This window comes from Peromyscus californicus, unplaced genomic scaffold (genome assembly GCF_007827085.1).
Source record: "Peromyscus californicus insignis strain IS unplaced genomic scaffold, ASM782708v3 Scaffold_21__1_contigs__length_65335640, whole genome shotgun sequence".
Taxonomy (NCBI): Eukaryota; Metazoa; Chordata; class Mammalia; order Rodentia; family Cricetidae; genus Peromyscus; species Peromyscus californicus.
In genome coordinates this window covers 62575156-62601506 of record NW_026294514.1, presented here as the reverse complement: position 1 = coordinate 62601506, position 26351 = coordinate 62575156, and the positions used below count along the sequence as shown (strand labels likewise).

The 26351-nt window shown below is 40.6% G+C and overlaps 1 protein-coding gene across 5 annotated transcripts in view; it reads left to right on the top strand.

Moving 5' to 3' along the window:
• The window catches only part of Dis3l2 (DIS3 like 3'-5' exoribonuclease 2), a 330432-nt gene that overhangs the window by 24461 nt on the left and 279620 nt on the right, over positions 1-26351 (top strand). For all 5 annotated transcript variants that reach the window (XM_052750513.1, XM_052750515.1, XM_052750512.1 and 2 more), the window contains exons 2-4: positions 13309-13455; positions 14006-14163; positions 22034-22087. In XM_052750513.1, coding sequence (XP_052606473.1) covers positions 13404-13455; positions 14006-14163; positions 22034-22087 — 264 coding nt within the window. In that variant the 5' untranslated portion in view covers positions 13309-13403. The remainder of the gene's footprint in view (positions 1-13308; positions 13456-14005; positions 14164-22033; positions 22088-26351) is intronic.

Genomic DNA, 26351 nt, shown 5'->3' with positions numbered 1-26351 from the left:
AAACAGTTTTAATTAATATAAGCGTCTGTGTTTATTTGGGTCTGAGCGGTTGCGGGCCCAGATGGGACCAGCTACACTATACTTCATTAGTTTCATGAAGTATATGAATAATTGTGAGTTTGAATAATTTCCCATAACTGTTTACAATTCTATTGAGGTATAGTTTACATACACAAGATGGCTCCAGTGCTTACATTCCTTCCTAAAGGCCCATGTAACTTCTGTTGAGCTCACAGAGCTCCTGGTGGTGTTTCTTGGAGCAATTTCTGCTGGGGATGGACTTTCTCCCTTATCTCAAAGTGTTTTCTCGCTGGCCATTATTTGTGAAGGATTTTTACTGCCTATAGAATTCAAGGTTGACGGCTTTGTTTGTTTGTTTCAGGACTTTAAAGATGTTGTTCCGTTGTCTTTAGCTGTTATGGAAGAAGATATATAAAAATAAAGTAAATCTGCCATTCAAAGTGCTGTTCCCAAGTGCCTTGTGCTGCGTGTCACATGCCACGTGCCCTTTCCCTTTGCTTTGCAATTGGCTCCTTTGACTGACTGCTTTTCAGCAGCTTGTTGATGGCAGGCTAGATGCAGTTTCATTCGATACTTTATTTTTGGGAACCACTGATCTTCTTGAATCTGTATGTCTTTTGCCAAATCTGTTTTAAGTCACTATTCAATTTTGAGGGAATTTCCCCCCCACCTCTTGGAACTCCAGTTATCCTTATATTTGAGCTTTTGATGCTATCTAGAGTCAATGAGTTCATCTTTGTGGTTCAGTTTTATTTCTGTCTTTCAGTCTGTATGATTTCTGTCAGTGAAGGTTACAGATACTTTTATTCTTTTCTATTTTTCTATCACACTTACCTACCAAATCTTTTATTTCACATAGTATAGAAATTAGTTTTAAAATTTGTGTCGTAAAATTTTTTTGTTGTTGTTGAGATCTCTTATCTTATGGTTATTTCAAGTGTCTGTCTTTTACCTCAGTGAGTATAGTCATAGTTGACTTAAAGTTCTAACTAATAATCGTAAGCTCTGAGTTATTTGAGAGTGGAGTGTGTTAATTTTTTCCCATTAGAATAGATCACATTTTCTGGGTTGTATATATGTCAGATATTTTGGGATTGTGGTGTTTTTATTATTTATTTTTTTAATTTTAATTTTTTAAAGAGACATCTTATTATTTTTCCCAGGCTGCCCTTGAACTTCTGTGTTGAAGGTATTCTTTCCTCAGTCTCCTAAGTAGCTGGGACTATAGGTACATGTGCCTTGTATTATGTATTAAATATAGTTAATACTATCTTGTGTAGATCTGAATTCTTTTCAGTTCTTCTTGAGAGGCTTGGTATTTTTTATTTTATTGGTAGTGTCCAAACACCCTGCGCCCCTGCTTTAGTTTTGGTTTTCTTGTCTTCTGTAAGAGATGGCTCAAATCTTGGTTCACATTTTTCAATCTTTGTGATACTACCTTGTGTTTTTCTTACATATACAAAGTTAAGGGGTCAGTGGAGGCTTAGGTGATGCTCCTAGTGATTAGAAGATTCTTGTCTTCAGTTGTACTGTTCTGGAGAAGCACCAGATGCTTCTGCAGATTGGTGCTGCCAGCCAGTCTGTCTCTGTCTGTTTATTCATTAGAATTTATGGATGGTTGTTTCTGCCCCCTGGCCCCCAGAGTTTGTATTTATAGCCCAGTTTACTTTAGAGTCACCTTTAGGCTTTGATGTCAAGTGTGAGCGAGTTCTTTCCTCAGGAGTTCACCTGTGTGATATTGAAAAGCTCTTAGAGATGAGACTAGAAAGGGATGCTAGGGTCCACAGTTGCAGCCAGGGAGGATGTGTGCAGGTCAGAACCCCTCCTCAAAGTAGCCTTTATGTTTTAGTTAAACCATGAGTTGTTGAAGAAGAGGTTAGTGGTTGAGAGATCTATTAGGAAACTTCTGTCATCTTTATGCCACATTACTGCAATAACCTGAACTCAGACAGTTAAAATCAAGCTGGAAAGGAAGGAATCTATTAGGAACATTGTGAAATTAGGATAGACAGAATTTGGTGATATGGTAATGGTGGGAAACAATGAGACGACTACTGTTTGCTGCTGAGGGATGGTAATGATGTCATTAAGCTGGATGCAGTACACAGGTGGAAAATTTAGTTTGAGGAGAATAATAAATTGTATTAGAAACATGTCGCATTCTGAGTGCTTGCCAGTATTACTCAGCAGGAAGTTGGAAAGTTGAAGAGCTTTGGATAGCAGGGTTAGAGACGGAGATTTAACACTCTAAAGAGAGAAGTGAGACAATCTTAAGACTAGAGAACCTTGTGTGTGGTAAAAGAAGGAAGAGGACTCAGCAGGAAACCTGAGAACTGGAGAGTCCAACTCAAGAGTCAGGAGACTGATGCACATTGGAGGCCAGGGTGAAGCATTTGTATTCAAAGGGTAACCTGCATTCACATTAAACAACAACACCAAAACAAACAACAAAAAGCACTCTCAACCAACCCAAGACTAAAAATATTCTCCCAAAGCTTGAGTCTGTCTTAGCAGTTAAGTAATGAAGCTTTTCTTCCCTAGTAATTCCAACAGCTTTGTTTTGTTACAGTGATGGATACAAAATCACGTTCCAACAGGGAGGAAAGACTATGTGAAGGGAGAAGCAGAGGTTGTGAATTAAGACTGCGTTGTTAACCTCAGAATGAGAGACATGACATAGTTGCTAGCAGCTTGAAGTGGGCATAAGGGAGCAGGCCCAAGCCCCTGTTTTTAGGTGAGAGCTGTTGGAAAGGCAGCTATGGAGAGAAGTGGTTGTGGTAACATTCTAGAGTAGACAGAGGATGAAGATGAACAAACAGGAAATTAGGTTTACATGTGCAGGAGCATTTTGGCCACTAATGTAGGAAAGCAAGGACAGTACAGGTGTGGAGAAGAGTCTGTCTGTGTAGGAGGTTGGGAGTTAAGATACTGAGAATGACATTTAAGAGCTTGATGGTTGTGCTTTCAGTTATGGCACAGAAAATAGTTGGAGACAAATCTTCCTTTACACATCAACTAGAAAAGCCAGCCTTCCTACTCCTACAACTACTCAAAAGGTATTTGAGACATGACGGGAGAGTTTACCGAGGAGAGAATAAAAGCAGGAAAATAAGACTATTATTTGGGACTGTGTTACTCCAGTGAATATTTGCTGATTTTTAAGGATCAGCTGAAAAACTGAGCAGTGCATTTGACCGCTTAGAGGACTAGGGATTAGCAGCTTACGTGATAATCACAGGATTGCCAATCTACCGTGAGTACAGTTATAATTTCTTTTTCTTAGATACTTGGCTAAAACAAATTCAAATCTTATTTGGAATATGATAACTTTATTATAGGCATCTAATTTTTATACAAAAATTATATAAATATGTCCTGTTTAGAACATGATCAAAATGAAGTAGAAGCAACAGAACTTACTGTATCCACAGGGACTTGTGGTATTGCAGTTTTTAGGAACTGACTTTGTGTATCTATGCTTACTTTATTCGAAAAGATAAAAGACAAGATTCAATATTTTTTTTTGGTTTTTCAAGACAGCGTTTCTCTGTGTAGCTTTGTGCCTTTCCTGGAACTCTCTTTGGAGACCAGGCTGGCCTTGAACTCACGGAGATCCGCCTGGCTCTGCCTCCGGAGTGCTGGGATTAAAGGCGTGCGCCACCACCGCCTGGCAAGATTCAATATTTTTAGTAGAGATGTTAAAATTTTAAAAAGTGGGGTGGGTGAGATGGTTCAGTGGGTAAAGACAATTGGCGCCAAACCTGATAATCTAAGTTTGATTGTCTTACATGGTGAAAGGAGAGAACTGACTCTCATGAGTTGTTCTCTGACCTCCATATAGTGCCATGCCACATTCTCATCCCTTCCATAAATAAACAAATAAATGTTAAAAAAATCCTTAAAAATGAAGTGAAAATGCTAGTCTTTTTTTTTTTTTTTTCGAGACAGGGTTTCTCTGTGTAGCTTTGCGCCTTTCCTGGTACTCGCTTTGGAGACCAGGCTGGCCTCGAACTCACAGAGATCCGCCTGCCTCTGCCTCCCGAGTGCTGGGATTAAAGGCGTGCGCCACCACCGCCCGGCCGAAAATGCTAGTCTTAAAAACATAATGGAAATTAGGATGTTAATAAATGAGTTTAATAGAAGATTAGATAGAGCTGAAGGGAGAGTTAGTGAAGTGGTAAAAGTCAAGAGGATGGAAAACACAGATGAGCTTGAGGGAAGCATAGAGATAATGAGGACATCAAGTTTATAATTGCAGTCCTATATAGGGTTGAAATGCACAGAAGTAATATTTGAAAAGAGGATAATGAAAACCTTTCCCAAACTGATGAAAATTATGAAACAACAGATTCAAGAAATTTTATTGACCCCCCCCCCATAGGATGAAAAGAAATGCATTCCTTGAATATGGTGGTAAGTCTGCAGAATACCAAAGATGAAAAGTCTCCAAAGTGCCAGGGATGGGGAACAGCATACTTTCAAAAGAGTTAGAGACTAACAGCTGACTCCTTGACAAAAACACAGGGGTTAATAAGACGACAGAATGACATTTTAAGCTCTGAATCTAGCTGAGAGTCTAGAATTCTAAATCCTGCCAAAAAATCTTAGGAGAACAAAGACTGCATACAAATGTTTCACACTTGTTCAAAAGACATGACTAGTGGCTGTCATGATGGACAACACAGATAAGCAAATTTCCATTACTGCAGAAAACAGTGTTCTTAAAGATATTTTCAAATGAAGCAGCTGGGAGTGTAGCACAGTGGTACTTGTGTGACATGCACAGACCCTGAACTTCAGCCTTCACTCAGCACGGCAAAAAACCAGATAGCGTGAGAGTATCTTGGATAGCATTCTGCCCTCATACAGATAAATTGCCAGTTTCTTACAGAAAAATAAAGTAAATACTGACCTAAGAATAAAGTTTTAAAACCCAAAACTATTTTTTTTTTTTTTTGGTTTTTCAAGACAGGGTTTCTCTGTGTAGCTTTGGAGCCAGGCTTGCTTCCAACTCACAAAGATCCGCCTGCCTCAGCCTCATGAGTGCTGGGATTAAAGGCGTGTGCCATCACCGCCTGACTAAACCCAAACTATTTTATCTGTTGCAAGGATATGTACATATATATATATGTGTGTGTATATATATATACACACACATATATATTTATGTTTACATATCTGTGTGTGTGTGTGTGTGTGTGTGTGTGTGTGTGTGTGTGTGTGTGTGTGTTTGGCTTTGGTTTTGGTATTGACTGCACAGAATGATATTTAAAATTTTTTTCTAGAGGTTTAAAAAATTGGTATTTTTTTCTTTCATTCAGTATTTGATATAAGCCATTTTGTCCTTTGCTTTTCTTTATTGGGAGACTTGTAATTATCAGTGGAGTTTCTTGTTGTATACCCAGATTTACCGTTTTTGAGTCAGTTTCGGTAGTTGTATCTTCCTATTTTCTACTCATGTAAGTTTTCTAATTGGCATCTAATTATTTATAACTTTATATCCTAGTCCCTCATAATCATTTTAATTTCTATAAGGTTTGTAGGGCTGCCTCTGTTCTACTCTTGGACTGTGGTCACCTTGTGGAGACAGAGTGGACCCTCTCTTAAGTAGCAGGTGGGGTTTCTGTATTGAAAATACCCCATAGTCCAAGAGAATCTGAGAGGAACCATTACTCTCGAGGAGATTCCTGGAGACTGCAGAGTCAGCCCCAGCTGGTCTGTGCTGGCTTGAGTGAGGCTGCAGAACTATGGTTTGGCTTTTAGACTGGCTTAGGGGCCTGGGGAAAAGAGTCTGTGTGCTGCCTAGATTTGAGAAGTTTGTATTTCTTCCTGAGACCAAAGGGTGGACCACACATGGACGTTCTTACAGTTTGTTCAGTTGTTGGTCCAAAGGATATTAAGGGAGTTGAGGTTTAAAATAAGTCAATGGAGTGAAGGCTTCAGCTTTGGAATGAAACTATTTTTCTTCAGTTTTCTTCTCCATGTTAGATAGTCTCAGCTGGTATATCTTTAGATTTAGTAAATTTCTTCTGTAAACTGAAGTCTGCTATGGGCTTCTCTAGTTTTTCATTTCAGTTATTACATTTCCCACCTGGCAAGTGCCTTCTAATTCATTTAAAAATAGTTTATCTGTCCGTTGATATTCTGTCGTTGTCACTATACCTAAATTATGGTTTCCTTTGGCAGATTTGTAATAGCTGCTTTGATGCCCTGTTTGGATAAATTATAAACCTAGGATCCTCCATACTGTTAAGACTGTTAAATCTATTACTTTCTCTGTTTAGTTTACTTTCCCAATTCTTTGGTTGTCTTGTGACTTTTGTTGATAGTATATTCTGTTCTCTGCTTACCTTTTCTCCCTCTCAAAGGTGGAGGTGGCTGCTCCTCTTCCTTCCCTCCTTCCTTGTTTTCTGACTTAGCTGAGTTAATTCCAGTGTCTCTCTCTCCTGAAGTGTGAGTTTTCAGTCTCCCCTCAGTCTGATTTTGTAGTAATTACTTTGGTCAGCATATCTTTTTTTTCTCCCCTTTTTTTCTTTTTTATTCTTCTCTTGTACATAATACCTTGACTGCAGTTTCCCCTCCCTCTACTTCTCCCAGACCCCCTCACACCTCCCCTCTCCCCTAGATCCACTCCTCCATTGTTTCCCAGTCCCCTCCACACCTCCCCTCTCCCCTAGATCCACTCCTCCTTTGTTTCCCAGTCCCTTCCACACCTCCCCTCTCCCCTAGATCCACTCCTCCATTGTTTCCAAGTCCCCTCCACACCTCCCCTCTCCCCTAGATCCACTACTCCTTTGTTTCCCTTCAAAAAAAAGAGCAGGCCTTCCAGGTGTAACTAGTTACAATAAGACTAGGCACAAACCCTCATATCAAGGCTGGATGAGGCCACCCAGGAGAAGGAAAAGGATCCCAAGAGCTGGCAAAAGAGTCAGAGACACTCCCAACTCCCACTGTTAGGAGTCCCAAAAGAACACCCAGCTACACAACCTAGCATATATGCAGAGGACCTAGCTCAGACCCATACAGGGTCCATGATTGTCAATTCAGTCTCTGTGATCCCCTATGAGCCATGCTTAGTTCGTTCTGTGGGTTGTAATCTCATGGTGTCTTGACCACTCTGTGTCCTACAATCCTTCATCCTCCTCTTCGCCAGGGTTCCCTGGCTCTGTCTAGTATTTGGCTGTGGGTCTCTGCTGCATCTACTTCCATCAGGTGCAGATGACAACTGGGCTAGGCACAAATCTAGGAGTATAGCAGAATATCATTAGTAATCATTCCATTGAATTTTTACCCCAGTGGTATTTGGTTCTATCTGGAGTCTCTGAGCTGTCCATCCTCTGGTTCCTGGCCATTCAGGCAGTGTTAGGCGTGGGCTCTCTCTTGTGGCATGGGCCTATCTGGAAGGGGAAATAGAATAGATGTTGTAGGTGAACTGGCATGAGTAGGGATGGGAATAGGAGGGATCAGGCTGGGTGGAGGGAAGGATGGAGGGAGAGAGTACTGGGAGAGACAGCTGGAATTGGGGGGCATTTGGGGCTCGATGTGGAAGCCTAGTGCAGTGGAAACTCTCTGGAATCTATGAGAGTGACCCTAGGGAAGACTCTTCTTAGTAATGGGGGATATGGAGTCTGAACTGGCCATCTTCTATAACCAGGCAAGGCTTCTAGCAGTGGGACTGGGACGCCAACCCAGCCACCAAACCTTCAATCTACAATCTGTGAGAGTGGACAACCAATGATTGGTCAGCATATCTTGGTGGTTATTGTATGACTGGTCACAGGTTATGTTTTGATTCTTTGAAAGGAGGCTGCCACCCTTTGTAGGTGGTTCTTCTGCGGCTTGGGAATACATTTCCAAGTTGAGATGGTTTACTGCTCTGCACTGGGTTTTTCTTTCTGCATTTGTAAGGCTTCATATTCCTGAAGTGATTCCTTGTGGCATTTTCCATATTCCTTGTGGCATTTTCCATATCCTTTCCTTCATGTTTGTGGTTATGTTTATGGTTTTGTGCATGCATAGACTTTTAGACCAGCAGGAGAAAGTTGATATTTTCTTTCTCTCTCTCATTTTCCTTCTTTCTTTTCATTTCTTTCTCTTCTTCCCTTCCTAATCTGTCCGTTCCCTTTCTCCTACTCTTCATTCCTTTTTGGTTTTCTAAAACAGGGTCTCACTTCTGTAGACTTAGCTGGGCTCAACTTCTCAGCAATTTTCCTGCCTCAGCCTCTTGAGTACTGCTGTTGATTGCAGGCACGCATCACCATTCCAGATTGCCTTCTAGCCTCCTGGTCCTTGGATTGTAGGAATGTGCCATCACACCTGCTCTCTCTTTAGTTTTTTTTTTTTTTTTTTTTTTTTTTTTTTTTTTTTTTTTTTTTTTTTTTTTTTTTTTTAAGACATGGTTTCATGTGGGTCAGGCTGGCTTGAACTTGTGTGAGGAGAACCTACCTTAAACTGATTCTTTTGACTCATCTTCCTGAGTGCTGGTGTTACAGGTGTGCACCACCGTCTATAGACCAGACTTAGGGACTTGTGGATGCTTCATCTCAGCCCCTGAGAAGTTCTGATTGCCTGTGTCATCCCTTTGTTGTCCCATGTTAAACTTCTGACTCTCCTGCTGATATCTAGCTTGCTCTGTCTGGTGTTGCAAACTTGAGTTAATTTTGCTGTTGGCCTCACCTGAATTCTTGACCCCGAAGTCACCGTTGTTTATTGCCACCCCCACCCCCATGTATGGAATGGACTACATTCTTCTCCATGTGGACTCAGTTTCCTCAGCAGTGTAACTGCAGCTGTCAGAGTGTGTCTCTTCAGTAGGAATTCTGCTCCACAAGAATTGGAGCAGCCGGGGGTGGTAAGAGCCTCCATCTGAAGCACCACATACCACACACTTGTACTGTTCTTATAAGGAACCAGCATTCCAGTTCAACGTGTGTTTTTAGTCAGTATTTAGATCTTTACATTATTTCAATAGTTTTGTACAGTTTTACTGTTTTTGTTCTGGGGGATAATATTTGCCAAATTCCTTCTTCCACCATTTTGGTTCATTGTTTCTCCCTCCTTCATCTCTTTATTTCTCATTTTAAACATACTTGATTCAAACTGAATTTTTCAGCATGTGCTATAAAATAGGAAGTCATTGGCTCTCTTTTTTCTTTTCTTTTCTTTTCTTTTTTTTTTTTTTTTTTTTTTTTTTGGTTTTTCGAGACAGGGTTTCTCTGTGTAGCTTTGCGCCTTTCCTGGAACTCACTTGGTAGCCCAGGCTGGCCTCGAACTCACAAAGATCCGCCTGGCTCTGCCTCCCGAGTGCTGGGATTAAAGGCGTGCGCCACCACCACCCGGCGCCATTGGCTCTCTTAAGAAGATGTTAAGTAGCTTAATGCTGCTTGTTGATTAATCTATGTGTTTGTCAGAGATTAGGAATAGAATTGTTTTTTGTTTTTGCTTTCAGTGAGATATATTTTGCTCTCTCTCCTTCTCCAACTTTATTATTGCATTAGTTTTGCCCTCTTTTACTTTTTCCAGGTCTTGCTTCTTGTCAGCTTCTCAGCTCTGCAGAGTTTAGCTTGTCATTAATTAAGAAAGTATCTTTTGACTTTACTCCTTTCTCCCCTTCATTGCCCAGCTTCACGAATCCATCTGTCCTTGCTGCTCCTGAGAGGTGAGACTAGGCTAATATGAGTGGGAAAGTACAAAAATTCAGGCGTTCTCAGCTCAAGTGTGTCACTGGTACTTTGTGGGACCTTGCTCTTCAAGTTTTGGCTGTAGGTACCTGGTTTACTTTTGGCTCCCTCCCACTTCCCATATTTCCTACCAGTATGTGTTGTTGTAATTTGTCTTCTGTTCTAATAGGCTGTGCTTTGTGTGTTGTGCCAGCTTTAGAGGCCAGAGGGTCTCAAGATACACTTCATGTGCTCATGAACTGTCTCCAGATTTACTTTCTCAAGTGTAGTGTCTTTTTTCCATTCCTTGTCATGCCTGCCTTTAGGTAGGTACCATGTTGGTACTGCTGGTTCATCCCAGCCCTAGCCACCTCTTTAAAGACTGGCCATGTCCATGGTGGGATCCCCTTTCTAGGCGTTGTTATCATTGTTTCTCATTCTGGAAATTGTCGTGTTCCTTTAGTCTGTCAGGGGAGTATTGAGGGTTTCTCCAGGGTTCATGAGCCTTCACAACAATGCTACAAGGAAGGTAAAGTTTTCTGGTTAGTTATCTTTTTCTTTTGTTGCCTAAATCCTGTGTTCTCTTTCTGCTCTTTGCAGACTTTTTAAAAATGTGGTTTCTCTGAATGATCCTGTTTCCCTTGCTGTTCTTACTGATGTTATGGAAACACACTCATCTGTTTATTTAAGAAATGGGACTGGTCAGGCCCATATTCTAGGCACTGTGGGAGCCATTGAGATGCAATGGTGAACCCAACTAAACATGTTTGTGCTTCTGAGGTAGAAATGACAGGAGTCTGGTTTCCATAGTGAGGAGACTACAGATGCTGCTGATCTGGGGAGATTTGAATTGGGCCTCTGTATCCCACTTTCTTTTTTTTTTTTTTTTTTTTTTTTTTTTTTTTTTTTTTTTGGTTTTTCGAGACAGGGTTTCTCTGTGTAGCTTTGCGCCTTTCCTGGAACTCACTTGGTAGTCCAGGCTGGCCTCGAACTCACAGAGATCCGCCTGGCTCTGCCTCCCGAGTGCTGGGATTAAAGGCGTGCGCCACCACCGCCCGGCTCCCACTTTCTTTAACTGCTAGTATCTCTGCTTAATTTTGAATTCCTCACTGTGTCAGGATTGATATATAGGAGCCGGTTTTAGTTAGTGTTCTGTTGCTGTGAAGATATACCATGACCACGGCAACTCGTGTAATAGAAAACATTTAAATGAGGGCCTTGCTTACAGTTTCAGAGCTTTAGTCCATTGTCATCGTGGCAGGGAGCATGGAACTTCAAAGCCCACCCCCAGTGACACACTTTCTCCAATAAGGCCAAACCTATTAATCCTTGTAATCCTATCAAAGAGTTCCACTCCCTGGTAACAAAGCATTCAAATATATGGGCCATTCTTATTCAGATCACCACAGAGCCCATTCTTAGTTCTGGCTCTTGTTGTTTGATTAACAATTTACACCAGCCTCTCACCCAACCTGACGCTGCTGTTGTGCTCAGACTTAGTATGGGAACACATTCTGATCACGAATTTTTCTTTGGAAACCTTTTTCTTGTTTTCTTATTAACTGACTTTGTCTTTATTTATTTATTTATTATTTTTATTTTTTGGTTTTTCGAGACAGAGTTTCTCTGTGTACTTTTGGTGCCTGTCCTGGAACTTGCTCTGTAGACCAGACTGGCCTCGAACTCACAGAGATCCACCTGGCTCTGCCTCCCGAGTGCTGGAATTAAAGGCGTATGTCACCGCCACCTGGCTCTGTGTCTTTATTTTTGTATTTTTATTGTTGTTTGTTTCTGTTGTTGTTATTGTTGTATTTTCTACTTCTTTGCGTTTGTAATGCAGCTCTAACTGGTTTGTCAGGAGTGCTCAGTCCCTGCCCAGGGCCACAGGGCCTCTGTCTCTGCTTCATGGGAATGTAAAGGTTACTTGACCATCCTTCATTTTACTCCCTTCTCTGCTGCAGTGGACCCTTGTTATCTAGTCTAGTCTCATCTTTAGGTAATAGCTGGGTAATGTCTCCCTATAGATTATGTTCCACTTTTCTAGAATTTGTTGGATTATTCCACATGCACATGTAGTACCCCAAGTAGAAGTTACCATCTTTTCTATCACTAGGGCAGCCCTAACGCCGAACCTCATCACTAGGAACCTACTCAATTTCCATGCTGGTTGTGCTTCAGGTCCTCCTGGTTGCCAGGTGAGTCAGCCAGAGTTATGGAGGACCATGTCAGAGGCCTCTGTTGTCAGTGTCCACTTTTATCACTCCAGTCCTAGCCGTTCCTGTTGTCCTGCCTCACGTTTTTCCACAAGGTGCAGGTGCTTGTCTCTATTCCATTGAGTTCAGCCTTTCTGTGCCAACATGGCTTTTCCTAAAACAGCTTTGCTCTATTGTTCTCTTTTGCTCATTCAAGCTTCAGAAACTCCCTAGTGCCTTTGAAAATCTCAGCTTGTTTTCTGGACCTTCCAACTTGTTTTAATTTCCTTGCCATTGCCTTCCTCCATATAGACAGGACTCTAGCCAAATGGAATTAATGTTGCAAGAATCTGCCTGTGTTTTTCTGTTTGCATGCTGGTTTTTGTTTCCTTATGCCAGAAGTATGCTTTCCTCACATCTTAATGTCTTAGCTCTTTCTTAAAATCTTTCCCAAGGTTCTCCATACAGTTACCCATATTTTAAAAACCATAATGCTATCACTTCCTAATGTACATTGCTATGCCCATACGACTTTTTAACCCTAGTGACCATTTATCTTTCATTTTGCTAACTATTGTGCATTGCACGTATTTGTTAAATTAATGAGGGAATGAGTACATTTCTCTAATAACCCTCAGACAACCTAGATCCTCTCTGTTCTTTTCCTCTCCACCTTTTGTTACTGTGAGGATATCTCTTTTGTTTTCTTCCTTGTATTTGGATTAACTTTATCTTCCAATCAGTTCATGTGGCCCTAAAAGTGGACTGTTACCTTTATCTTTGTTTTGTCTCTTCTCTGAGTTAATAACAGTTTTAGTTTAAAGAAAACTTTGATCATTTGGTAAGGATGTATGAGGGAAATTTGAGGAACAGAAGATATGGTTCAAAATGACGTCTTGATCTGTTTTGTGGAGAAGTGGTTGCCTCACAGGATTTGGTAGTTGGCAAGTCTAGATTTAGCTCCAGGACTGGTGACCAGTGGTAGAGATGGAAAAAGTAGTTGTGGTGGTGTGTTCATTGTCCAGGTGGTGACCAGGGCTCAGCCATAGGGCCACATAGTCTTACGCTTTCATCTGGTACCTATTTCATTACAGCTTTTAGATTCCAGATTTTTTTTAAGTCATCTTTTAAAACCCTATTTCCTGTTTTTTGTTCATTTCACAAGCTATATAGTTACCTAATTTCTTATTTTCTACTTCATTGCCCCATTAATGGAAACTTTTTAGTTGAAGTGCTCCAAAGGAGCAATGTAGTGTACCTTTGAGGGTGAAGACCTTGGATAGATGTGCAGCACAAGTGGTATAACTACCCAGAAGAGTGTGACACCAGGCCCCAGGAGAACACCATATTGCCTTTGCCATCTAAGTGCTAAATTTCCAAGGGGACAACGGAAACCACAGGACTGCTCTCTAGTCATAGTTTCTTTTTTATTTTAGCTCGTGACAACTGAGCTGCTCAAGGCAGGAAGAACTCTGAGCTGAATAGTAGTGGGTGCTGGATCTGGAGAGAAGAGGCCACCTTGGAACCAGTAATGAACCATCCTGACTATAAGCTGAACCTTCAGCCTCAGGGGACCCCCAGAGGTATTGAACAGAAAATGGAGCTTGCCTTGGCAACTGGAGACTTGAAATATAAATGGACTGGATATGGAGATGGAGGGAATTCTTTGTATTGAGGGAGACTAATTCTTTTAATGAACTGTTAAATATTCTCTGGTGTTATTTATCCTAGAATTAGGTATGGTCTTGTTTCAGTTGATTGTTGTACTATCATTTTATTTCCTCCAGAAATGGGATAGTCTTTCAACATTTCCTATTTTTAAAGGGTTTGTGTCTAGAAATAGCAAAGCATACCAGACCCATTATTCAGATTTTGCTTCATGCATAGAGCAGTGCTCACTTAGAACTAAGGTCTTATTTATTTATTTAATAAGGTCTGTTTTATTTCTGCTGTCTTACCCATTCTTTCCTTTTTGTGACTGTTTGAAATCATCACTGGAAAGGTTCATTCTCTTGCTGGCCTTTATAGATAACAGGAGCAACAACAAGAATAGTGAAGGCATAAACCTTCAGTTAAAAGAAATGGAGAGCTGGTTAACTGAGCACAGGGTTGATTGTTGCCTTATGTTTCTAGGTGTGTCCTCTGTGGCTGGCCTGCACGGTGTTGGTGCTTCGCCAGGTGACAAAAAGTCAAAGAACAAGTCCATGCGAGGGAAGAAAAAGAGCATATTTGAAACCTACATGTCCAAGGAGGATGTTTCGGAAGGCTTGAAGAGGGGAACACTTATCCAGGTGCTTAAACCTACAGGCTGTTTATCCCCTGAATATATGGGATGGCAGCAGTCTTGTGTATTAAACTTTTCCCTGTTCTATGCTGGGTACTTTCACATGGTGCAGAGTTTTTGCTTCTTAAACCTGCAGTATGTGTCAAGGCGGTGAGTACCTTGTAGATTCTTGTAGGCAAACCTCTGAGATGTGAGAAGAGAGAGCCTTTGTAGCTCATGTCAGTAGTGCCTAGGAATTTTATTGGGAGAGAGCTATGTGAGCCATGCTGGGGATTGGTGCAGTTGAGCAAATAAATATAAGAAAATGAGCTTTCCAAATGAAATAACCAGTGTGAGCTGCTAAGACAAGAGTGGGAAGTGGGGTTGGACTATACCAAACATTGAATTGTTCAGTGTACCGGAAGCACATGAATACTGAATGACTGAGAAAAATGGGTAAAGTTGTAAAGGAAACAGTAAACAGTATTTATTGAATGCTTTGTAGTTTGCATAATCTCTTCACAGGCTGTTCATTGGTATGGCTGAACAGATGTTCATTGAACATCCATCTTTGAGCCAGGAATACTTCCTGTTAGGAGAGTGCTACAGGGGAACTTGTGAAACAGTGTGGGATAAGGCAGCTTAGGTTTCCTCGGGCACGACATCCAAGGCAGCCAGTAGGTAACAAGACTGGAGAAGGAAGCCAGGCCAAAGCATGCCTTCTTTGAATTAAGCCTGTTTTATAATTCTTGGATAGGAATTCTGTCATGTGGTACCTGACTCACTTAAAATTACTGAGTGAGGTCTGGGGAGATGCTTACCACACAAGCATGAGGACCTGAGTTGGATCCCTAGCACTCCTATGAAAGCTGGCAGGAGTGGTGTGTACCTATAGTCCAGGAACTAAGGAGGCAGACAGGAGAACTCCTGGGGCTTGCCAGCTACCTGCCAGCTCCAAGTTTATTTAAAGACTGTTCTTGAAAAGCCAGGTGGAGAGTTATCAAGGAAGACACTCAATGTTGACTGAGTCCCGTGTTTTCTCATTCTGAAAGCTCAAATTCAATTGTGTTTTGGGCTGAAGATTCATTCAAACAATAGATATCAGTTTCTCTGGATTTATCTCCTTTCCATAATTACCTGTGGTCCATAGCACATATAATTGATGTAGACATTACTAGTTTTTCACAAATCAATTGGTCTTTTTGATTTAGGAAAGCCATTGGCTTTTTTTTTTCTTCTGGAGGTCTTTGAAAAGTCTCTCTAAGGAGAGGAGAAACCACATTTAGATACTCGTTCCTTCATTAATATATTTGCTTCCTTTTCATGGTTTGGCATCCATATACTTCACTTTCCCTGCAAGTGTCCTGGGCTCTCCTTGTTCCTGTGTGAGGTCTTGGTGTGTCTTTCTCATTGCTGTCTCCTGTCACCCCTTCCAGGAATGTGCTACGTTCTGATTATCTTGGACTTGTAGATTTTTCCTCTAAAACCTGTGCTTGCTTGGTGTAGTAGCTTCTGATGATAGTCCCAGTACTTGGGAAGCAGAAGCAGGCAGATTTTTGTGAGTTTGAGGCTAGCCTGATCTATATAGCAAGTTCCATAGTGAGATCCTGTTTCACAAAACAAAATCTAAATCACCACCACCACCACCACCATCGGCAACAACAACCAAACAAACAAAAGTGAAATTGAATGTAGGACTCCACCTAGACTTTTCCCTTGCTGTTCTGGTTGCTTCCTCCCACTAAAGTGTGGTAATCATGCTTGCCCTGCCAGTCCGTGGTCAGTCTGTACTTAAATGTCCCCTCATTTCTCTAAGCTGAGTTGGTTACTACCTTCATGAAGTCAGTTTTGTTGTCTACATGTTGAAACTATTACCTTTGTTTGGCTTTTATGTTTCCCCAAATAGCCTGTTCTTTTCCTTAGTGGTATGGTCATGCATATTCTACAGGTTAGCCTAGTACGGAGGACTTGGCTGAAGCTTAATAAAATATTCAAAGTATATATATATATGAATATATATATATATATATACTGGCTGAATAAAGATCAAGAGACTACCTTTTGAAGAAAAGTGAAGAGAACTTCAGTTGTTAGAACTTGAAAGAAAAATAGCTTAGGATTTTGATTATAGATGTACACCTTTATGAGATAGGGTTAGAACAGTGTTCTGTAATAGTATTAGTTTTTGTTTCCTTTTAATTTTTGCATTTGAAGTGACTTTTTGCTGGCATTAACACAAAACAAAAGAACTGATCAATATAACAGCTCATATTCCCAGGAGTTTGTAAGTGATTCCTCCTGGCCTATGACATCATAAGCCTCCACAGCCAGAGGCCCTCTTACCCCCCACCCCCCTACCCCCCCCACATATGAGAACAGTTGTTCTCTGCAGATGGGATGAGGAATGGGTTCCAGATATGAGGTCACCATGAGAATATACAACATTGTAAATAAGATTTTCATAGGCAGAGAAACAGAGTACATCTGCTTTTGGATACAAACTTTCTGTGTAGTTGTCTGGGTAAGGTAAAAAGCTAGACAAGAAGTGATATTTTAATGCCATTGGAGAAAATTAAGCATATCAGATATACTTAGAAATATCTGTCAACTTTTGTATTCAGATGTAAATATATCAGGACCTCCTTTTTCCCCATTAAGAGAAAAGTCTTTTATTGATAGTAGGGAGCTTAAAAATGGGTACAGGTATTAGTTAATGCCATGACAAAAATTTGAGATTTCATTGTTTTATAGGAAAGAGGAGACCACAGTGACCAAAGAAACCTCTTTTCTGTATTTGGAAATGAATTGCAATAAAACATGATTCTGTTCATGTAGTTTTCTTAATAAACAGTTCTCATGTCAGTGTGTTATTAGGTACAGTATTGGTTGGTTGTTATGCGAGATGCTGTGAGAGATGAGAGCATGATGGCCATGCCTGGAAGGAGGTCCAGAGTAAGGGATAACCAAAGTGACGCAGGCAGGGAGATGGTAGAATGGGTCTTTTAGAATCCAGATGATGCATTGACTAGTGGAAGTCCAGAATGAGCCCCTAGAGCTACTGGAGGCATGATGTCAGGATTCTTTCTGGAATAGAATATTGGTGAGATGTTGTGTTGGACTACTGAAAAGCCCTATTCTAGGAAGACAGAGGACATGACAGTCTCATTTCTAGGAATTTTACTCTTTGTTAAGATTGAGGTCAAGGGCTAGAGAGTTGGCTCAGTGGTTAGGAGCACTGGCTGCTCTTCCAGAGGACCCAGGTTCAGTCCCAGCACCCATAGAGTGGCTTCCAACAGTCTTTTGGCTTTTGATGGCACAGCATGCACATGGTACACTGAAATGCAGTCAAAACACCCACATACATAAAGGGGAAAAGATTGAGGTCTGCTTGAGTGTGCATTAAAGACGGGAACAGTAGAGGTGACAGGATGGAAGGAATACTTAAGAAGAGAGGCGGCATTCAGAGTTAGAATCCCAGGGACAAAGGGAGAACTTCAACTCTGCAGACATTAGCTAATTAATGAACTGAAGAACCATTTCTTGACAGCCTAGGTAATGTCAAGCATTCAGGAATGAGCACTAGAAAAGTCACTGGGGAGGTAGGCAAAAATAACTACATTAATGACAGAAATTATAGGCTGGATCATTGTTCAGAGAGAAAGATGAGAGAGAATAGATAGAAGCCACTGTACATAGTGTGGTTAGGGAAGCCTTCTGTGAGATTATCCCGTAGGTGAGACCTGAAGGGCAAGAACGAGACAGTCATTTTCAGCCTTCAAAAAAGATTATATAGATAGAGAGATCAGTGAGCGGAAGAACAGCAAGCCGAAGACTTGATGTTTTTGAGCATCAAGAAAAAAGCAGCCTTTTGAGACATAAGGGAACAGGGAGAGTTAGGCAGCAGTGAGGTCGTTAGGGTTTGAGACTGTGTTCAGAACTTGGATTTCGTTCAGAGGACAATGGGAAGTCACCAAAGGGCATTACGTAGGAAGAACGCAGCCTGTTTCATGGGTTAAAACTGTCTCTGGCTATTGTGAGATGAGCAGACTTGGATGGAAGCTGGAAGTTCACTTAGAAGGCCTGGAAGTCCACTAGCTAAGAAATATGGAGACATGGAGAGAGAGAACAGGGTGGTGACCAGGAGGAGAGAAGTGGATGGCTGTGGACTAGAGCCGACACAACATGCTGAGGATTAGATGTGGATAGGGAGGCAGAGGGAAAAATCCAGGATGATTCCTAAGCATCTGAGTGCATCAGGTGAAGGCCTGATCTTGCTGTTGTTAGTCAAGCTGAGGAAGACAAATTGGAAATGTGCTGGTTTGGCGGATGTGTAAATGTGTGAGGAGGCTCTGGTGATGACTATAGCCAACAGGCAGTTGGGAGCCTGGATTCTGGAACCAGACTCTCCAGACTTACCTCCTCAGTGCTCAGTCACCTCATCTGTAACAAATGAAGAAAGTAGTATCTGTATCATACTTGTGGGAGTTAAATTAGGTCATAGCTAATTTAATTTAAATTAATTCATTAGCTCTTAAAAGTGCATGGCCCATATTCTACCCATATAAGTAGGATTTGAGATTGTTTTTAATTACTGTCAGAGGAACATCTGTGATTCAGCTGAGGTGGTTGCTGTCCTGTGGAGACAGCTATATGCAGTTGTATGTCTTAGGATTATTTTTCAAGAAAATCTGGAAACATTTTTATGTGTGAAATTCCTTAGTTTTAAGTGTTTCAGGAATACTATAAGCCAGCTAAAATGTATTTGTGATTGCCAAGGTAGACTAATCAGACCATTTGTGTGTTAATTTTCTTCAGTGGCATTCTGGTCCTTGGGCATAGTCAAGGAGAAGACAAACAGTTGGGGTCACTTGAGAGATAGGCCTTTTTGATTGTGTATGAGAGGAAATGGGAACCCGAGGCCCAAGGTTTTGTGAAGCTAAGGGATAATGGCAGGTAAAGACTACTAGCTAGCCAAGGAGCTTAGTAACCATAGTAGAAGGATAGTGCTTGGTAAATTCTTTGGAGATAGAGTTATGGGCTATGGCATGGAGGTCTTAGTGAAACTGGCCTTTTATTTGGAATTCCCATGGTAAGTGAGATGGAATTGTGGAAGACTCCAATTGGAAAGAGTGATGATACTGGACTTCCTGTGTTTGAAGTAATTTGATAGTAGGGTACAGTCAGTGGAGATGGTCGCTGGGCTGAGTGGGGACAAAGGTGGCTTGGGTGGTTTGGTTATTGATGTGGCTTCTGAATGTTTATAGGGATTGGGATAGGAGGCAAGGCAGTGGCACTTTTGTCAAAATACTAGTGAATTGGTGCCACGATCAGGAAGGTAGAAGCTGTATCAAGTCTATGGCATGAACTTCAAAAGGGTTTTCGAGAAAGAATATAGGAACAAACTAATTTTAAATCCATTATGGGAATACAGTCTTCACCCTCCTTGAGACATTCTCTTTGACAGCACCCAAAGGAACCAATGACATTAGAGCAGAGCCAGGTTCTGAACAGGTAAGAAGTTGCAGGAGCATTCAGAACAGGGTTGGAAGTACATGATCTTCTTGATCACTGGTCAAGCTCCAGACTTGAAAAAGTTTGAACAAAAGGAAAGAGAGAGAATTGGGTGAGTTCTGGAAAGACAGAAATGCAGGCTTCAGCCTCCTTTGGGTGAGACATCCTCTGCTGGATGACTCTTTGAACTGGAAGACTATTTCTTGACAGGCTTTACTCTTACCTTCTTCTTTCAGGCTATAGGAACAACTCTGGTCTGCTGAGGACCTGGTTGGAGTTGCCTGTTTCTACGTGTGATCTATTCTCTCTGGAGTCTGTTCCTGACGTCCAGTTCTTAAGTCAGATTTCCAAAGCAGAGCTGAAGCTCTATGCTTTAATCTATTGTGAGGTTTGGGATAGAGAATCAAGAATCAAGAGCTTTCTGGTGCTTTTAATATATTTTCTTTTAAGTGGAGCCTAAATGCAGACCTGAATAATGTGTGTCTTTCCCTTGAGCCCAGCCTTGGCTTCTCTCAGTGTTCTGCAATTAAAGGCACACTCAAAGTAAGAGGCTAACCCTTCACTGAACTGAGAGGGAGATGATAAAAGAATAGGAATTTAAAAAAAAGGTTAGGAAAGGGTGTCTGAAATCGGAATGTGAAATGCTTACGATCCTGTTTGAGTTCACTGAAGGCTTCCCCCAGACTGCCCGTTATTCCCTGTTGTAGTCTCATCACGGTACATAGTGCCTGTCAAACTAGTTGTCAGAAAATATTTGTTGAGTGTATGAGTATTTAGAAAAAATTGTTAATTTTTTTCCTGAAGGAAACTTCAGGAAGAAACAATTGCTTTAGACGTGAATTTGCTTCAGCACTTTTAACAAGGAAGCCTGGGGCAGCTTGTCAGCCATATCTCCTGGCCCCTCCTTCTCTATCTGTAAGCAGAGTTCTGGCAGGATGGGGAAGAGTGACTGTTGGACCTCTTGCCTGCTCTTGCTAACACTGCACCTCTATTGTCCTTCCCTCTGGCTTACCTTTACCTTTTGCTTTTCTGCTAGGACTATATACCATCTCCTGAGCCTTTCATGGTGTCCTGGCTGAAAGTATGCTGTAGCTGTAACTTCAGAGCATTCCACACATTTTCTTTCTCAAGGGACCAAGTTTAGTTATTACTCAGCACCCTATGTGGTCTGTTTCGGGTTTTGACCATAATCACTATTTGACAAATTGTTAAGGACTGAGTGATCATTTGTGATATTCTTTTTTTTTTTTTTTTAAAGTTTTTTTTTTTTTTTTTTTTTTTGGTTTTTCGAGACAGGGTTTCTCTGTGTAGCTTTGCGCCTTTTCCTGGAACTCACTTGGTAGTCCAGGCTGGCCTCGAACTCACAGAGATCCGCCTGGCTCTGCCTCCCGAGTGCTGGGATTAAAGGCGTGCGCCACCACCGCCCGGCCATTTGTGATATTCTAATTGGTGTGTTAAGATGTATACCATGGCATGGAAATTTGTAATTTAAACACCAGTGAAAGAAATAAATTATTTTCCATTTACTTTTATGCCTTCACCTATCTTGTGAATTATGTGCCTTTGAGTCATTCATTTTAGTGGGAAATGTTATTTAAACACTTTCTCAAGTTATCCTTTGAGTCGTGTTATTAGGAAAACAGCTTCTTCCTTCCACGAGTCCCAGTGGCCTGCCTGTGAGTGCAGCTGGAATCTAGGGAGGTTATGGTTTCCTGAAAAGACCCACAGCACTGAGCTGCTGTTGAGGACTGCCCCAGCTGCACCCCTGTACATAAACAGAAGTAGACCTTGACTTGGTGCTGGAGTCATGAAGCTGAAGGCAGGCTGGGGGCCGAGCTGCGGGAGCTAGCATTACCATTTGCACTGAGAGCTGGTTATGAACCATTTTGAATTCTTAACTCATTCGGCTTTGCAGAGGGACCCTAGTAAAACATGTGCATCCAGTTCCTTGAGACCAAGTATTCAGTTAGAAACCAATGTGAAAAATAGCCGCAGAAACTTGCCATTGTGCAGAGGTCATGGAACTGAGAGAGCAAAAGGACAGCTAATGTGAGGCCTAGGCTCCAGATAGCCTTATTCAAGTCAAGGTTCAATGTGAAGACAGTAGTTGTCATTTCCTGGTCTGCCAAGTGCTGTCCTGTCTTAAGCTTTTTGTGACTGACATCACAGCAGGGTGTCAGTCTGAGCTTTCAGTGTTTGAACCTGGTGTTTGACACACCAGCCTCAATCAGTTTTCATGCATTTAACCCATTGTTCTCCTATATCTAACTTGTTTTCTGAATCGGATTGTTTAAGAACTTTTTATCAGAGAACAGCATACAGAGGAAAATCATAACTATCCAGCGAGTTAGATTTTTCACAGATTTTTGTTTTGTTTTGTTTTAAAGGGTGTATTGAGAATTAATCCAAAGAAGTTTCATGAAGCCTTCATTCCTTCTCCGGTAAGTTTTTAACTTTATAATAAACTTAATGTCATATTGAATATTTTAGATGTGCTCTGAACTTGAAATCATATACTTTAACTAAAAAGCAGAACAGTAAAACAAAATTGAGAATAGGCAAAGATTTGCTTCAAATTTAAATAAATAAAATTTGCCTTTGGTTCACTACCCCTTCTGCCAGTCTTAAAATCGAATGCCAAATGAGAGGGATGGTATTTGTTCTGAGGCTGCAGAAAGCAGCTGGGCCCAGGCAGACTACCACCAGTTCATGTAATTGGATGCTCTTGGTTTATAGCTTAAAAGGATTTATAGGTTTTTCCACTGATTTAAGTTAATCTTTCCTAAACAAATATGCTATCTACTTTCGTTCTACTGCATGACCTAATCTGAGCATTTGTCCAAAAATAGTGTGTAATGCTTTTTTGTCAGCTTCTCATTTCACCTTCATACAGGTGATAGGCCTTTGGACGGGGCTCTTTACTTTCTGGTTTTAGGCTGTTTTTTTTCTCTAGTTTCAGTAGGTTCACACTGAGAAGTAGTTAGCAGCAGGTCTGTGCAGAAGGAACCTTGATTGTGCAAAGCTGGGTGAGCACTGTTCTTGAGTTCCTGGCCTAACTTCTCCAGGATGTTGTAATGGATAACTATAACTTTTTATTTACAGTGGAAGAGACCATGGGGTGGACTTATCGGAGAGAAATATGACACAGATGTTTCAGTTAACATGTTTTGTTTGCTAAATGGCAAGTTTAATAATACTACCATGTTCTTACAGGTGATTCTATTATGAGTATTGTTGTTATTATTATTACTACAGTGACCTTGTCATCTGTTCTTAAGTTCTACTCAGTTCCTTTTCTCTTTCCCACCAGAAACCAAGGACTCATATTTACTTCCAAGTTCAAGGCTTGCTATTACATTAGGGAAAAGGCATCTCTGACACTTGACATTCTTTTCTCTGAATCATAGTCTCTTCCTTGGACAAACATACTTACATTCTGACTTGCACTTGAAAAGTGACAACCTTGAGGTGGTAGTTCATCTCGGGCACAGTTCTGTTGTGAAGTAGAGTGTGGTTACATGGGTAGTAGATTCTAGAGTTTGCTCATAAAATGAGCATGTACAAGAAGGTGCTCTGTTAAGAGTCAAGACTAGCCATCTCTCAATAGGTTCTGTAGAAGCAACGTTTCTCACATTAGAAAGGATGATTTTTGTTGTTGTTGTAGCATTCCAGTTGGAGGAGTTTGATTAAATCAGCATTCCTTGTGTATGAAAAACAGTGATTTTTAAGCATGAAAATCTCACTTAATGGAGTAAGGAATTCATTCCATAAGTATCTATGAACTGAGCAGAGTTCAAACCTCTCGTCTACTCTGTGTATGGATGTTCACTCTCACTGGCTGGAATGATAAGGAGGACTGTAGCATTTTGAAAAATTTATTGCTAGCTTTTATTTTTTGTAAGTGCACAGTCTTGAGTTCCTCTAAGTTTAACTCTTCTCGAAGGGACAGAACCCCTCTAAGGGACAGAAGAGACACATGTTTCAAATATATAAAAAGTTTTGAATCGGGGCTGGAGAGATGGCTCAGGAGTAAAGAGCCTGTGTTCCTCTTGCAGAGGACCCTGAGTTCAGTTCCTGGTGACCACATCACAACCACCTGTCATTCCAGCGCCAGGGAATCTTAGGCTTTGTGAACACTACGGTTAGGTGCACACAATAGTACCACACCCTATACTTAATTTAAAAATAATAAATATAAATCTCTAAATCAAACTAATAATCCATTAAGCAAAAATGTATTTCATGGGCCAAAGAGATTGCTCATAACTAAGAGCACTTGCTGCTCTTCCAGAGGACAAACGTTTGGATCCCAGCACCCATGCCAGGTACCTTACAAGCCCCTGTAACTCTAGCTCCAAGGGATCTGACTCCTTTTCCTGGCTTTGGTGAATATCTACATACATGCACATGCATATGCACTGTCACATGTACATAAATAAAAATAATCTTAAAGTATATTTTATGACAAATATGCCTCTATGTACCCATGTTTGTTTGTGTGTAGAATTCATATTCCTTGGAGCTTCAGGCTGACTGAAATACAGTGTTCACCTGCATTCTGCTCCCTTTCTTTCTCAAGCCTGAGTCCTTGTCTCCTCTTGGTTCCTTTACATTCCAGTAAGGCTCTTGCATGTGCATCCACATCTATGGCTATTTTATCCTATAGGTCTGGGCACTATACTCATGTTTTTTTATTTTATTTATTTATTTATTTTATTAGCAATACTGTCCCTTGACTTGCATAAAGTGTGGGAGTGCCATCTAGGTGCTTGGGCCAATTTCAGGGGCCTCATTCCTTTGGCTCTAGAATTCCTTGTCAGATGAGAAAGGCTGAGGAGCATGGTGATGTTCCTACAAATTAAATTCATATTCTTTGCTTTGCAAGTGTTGTGTCTGTATGCCTCAGTTTGGTTTGTTAAAGAAAAGCTGGGAAGCAAAAGCAAAATGTGTAGTGATGTTTCAGAGGTTCTCAGTTGTTTTCCTACTTGAAAGTGTTTTCCTGTCATGTTCTATTTAGAAAGATTCAGAGAGATGAAGTATTAGAACTGTTTTTTTTTTTCTTATGCCTCATTTATTCTTTTATCTAGAATCTAATGGAATAGTTACATTCTATCAGAAAGATAAAAGCTACCAAATTTACCTCTTTGGAAGATTGGCTGTAAAAGCTGTTCATCAAAGCCCAATTGTAGGTGAATATAAATAGTTTTGGATATTGGAGTTAATACTGCATTCTTGTTTTGGGGCTCTTTTGGTCAGTTTTGGTTTTCAGAGGTGTTGTAGAAAGAAATTGACAAGGACAGTAGTAGATTTCAGTAGTGTGGATTTCTGGCTAAGTGTAGTTCATGTCTGTATCAAGAACAAACTTGTAAGAACTCCAAAATTCTACAAGTAGACTAGAGAATGGAATGTTGGGGCTTGAATGTAAGTTAGAAGAGGGTATGAGAAGAGTCTCTGACCTGACCATAGGAAATAGAAAGATTTCCTTATTTGTAATATGAAGAGTTGATTAAATATCACCTGTTTATCACAACTTCAGAATTCTAAGGCCTTTGGAGAGAAAAAAAAGGAAATTCGATTAAATTAGTTAGGTTTATTCTTACTCTAAAAATGATTACTTAGTGTTATTTGCCATGTGAAAACATCCACCTAAGCTAGTGGGCTAAGACTTTATCATCAGGTATAAAAGCATATTTTGTGTTGAGGGGACTTGACTTAGAGTCATTATAATTTCTATAGAAAGCAGATTTTTGTTTTCTTATGGCAGATCCCAAATGTATGGAATGAGTCACATATGTCTACCTGCCAGTATCTTGAAATTCTTGGCAAAAGTAAAATACAAAGTGAAAATAAAACCAAATACCTTTTAAGAAAACTAAGATAAATGATAGTATTACAATATCTTTTTATCCTATTTGAGTTGAGATAAAGAAGAAAAATGGAGCAGCTTTTTGTTGTTGTTTTTGTCCTGGATTATATTGGTCTAAGAAGCTCTGTAATTTGTATGTGCCTTGTCATGGGAGACACCTTTATCCAGCTGTGGAATTTATTTCTGGTCCAAAAGGATCTACTCCACCAACAGAGGATACTCTGACCATTATGACATTCTTAGATTGTCTGTCCTCATTGTCTTTTTTGAGTTAGATTTTTCCACATTCCTTTTTATTTATTTATTTATTTTTATTTATTTATTTATTTATTTTTGGGGGTTTTCGAGACAGGGTTTCTCTGTGTAGCTTTGCACCTTTCCTGGAACTCGCTTTGGAGACCAGGCTGGCCTCGAACTCACAGAGATCCGCCTGGCTCTGCCTCCCGAGTGCTGGGATTAAAGGCGTGCGCCACCACCGCCCGGCCCTTTTTTTTTTTTTTTTAAATGGATGTTCATCATTCAGTTACTGCCTCTGTCCTCATCTCCCTTTTCCCTCCTCTTTTAGATATTCTTTCTGATCTTTTTAATGGATAAGGCAAGTCTTCTAGCACCCAAGTGAAGAGCTGAGTTGTGTGGATAGTATTGAGTAGTTTCTAAGTCAAGTATCTTTAATAATAGACTTAGCTGTAGATAGAGTCTTCTGAGTGAATCAAAGACTGAATAGTGATGGAATAGTCAGAGGTGGTCTCAGGTTCTACTCATTCCCTCTTCTTGGTTCTTTGAGACAGGAATACCACAGTACGACCAATCTTTAATTTCTGAGCCACCAAAGGATGTTT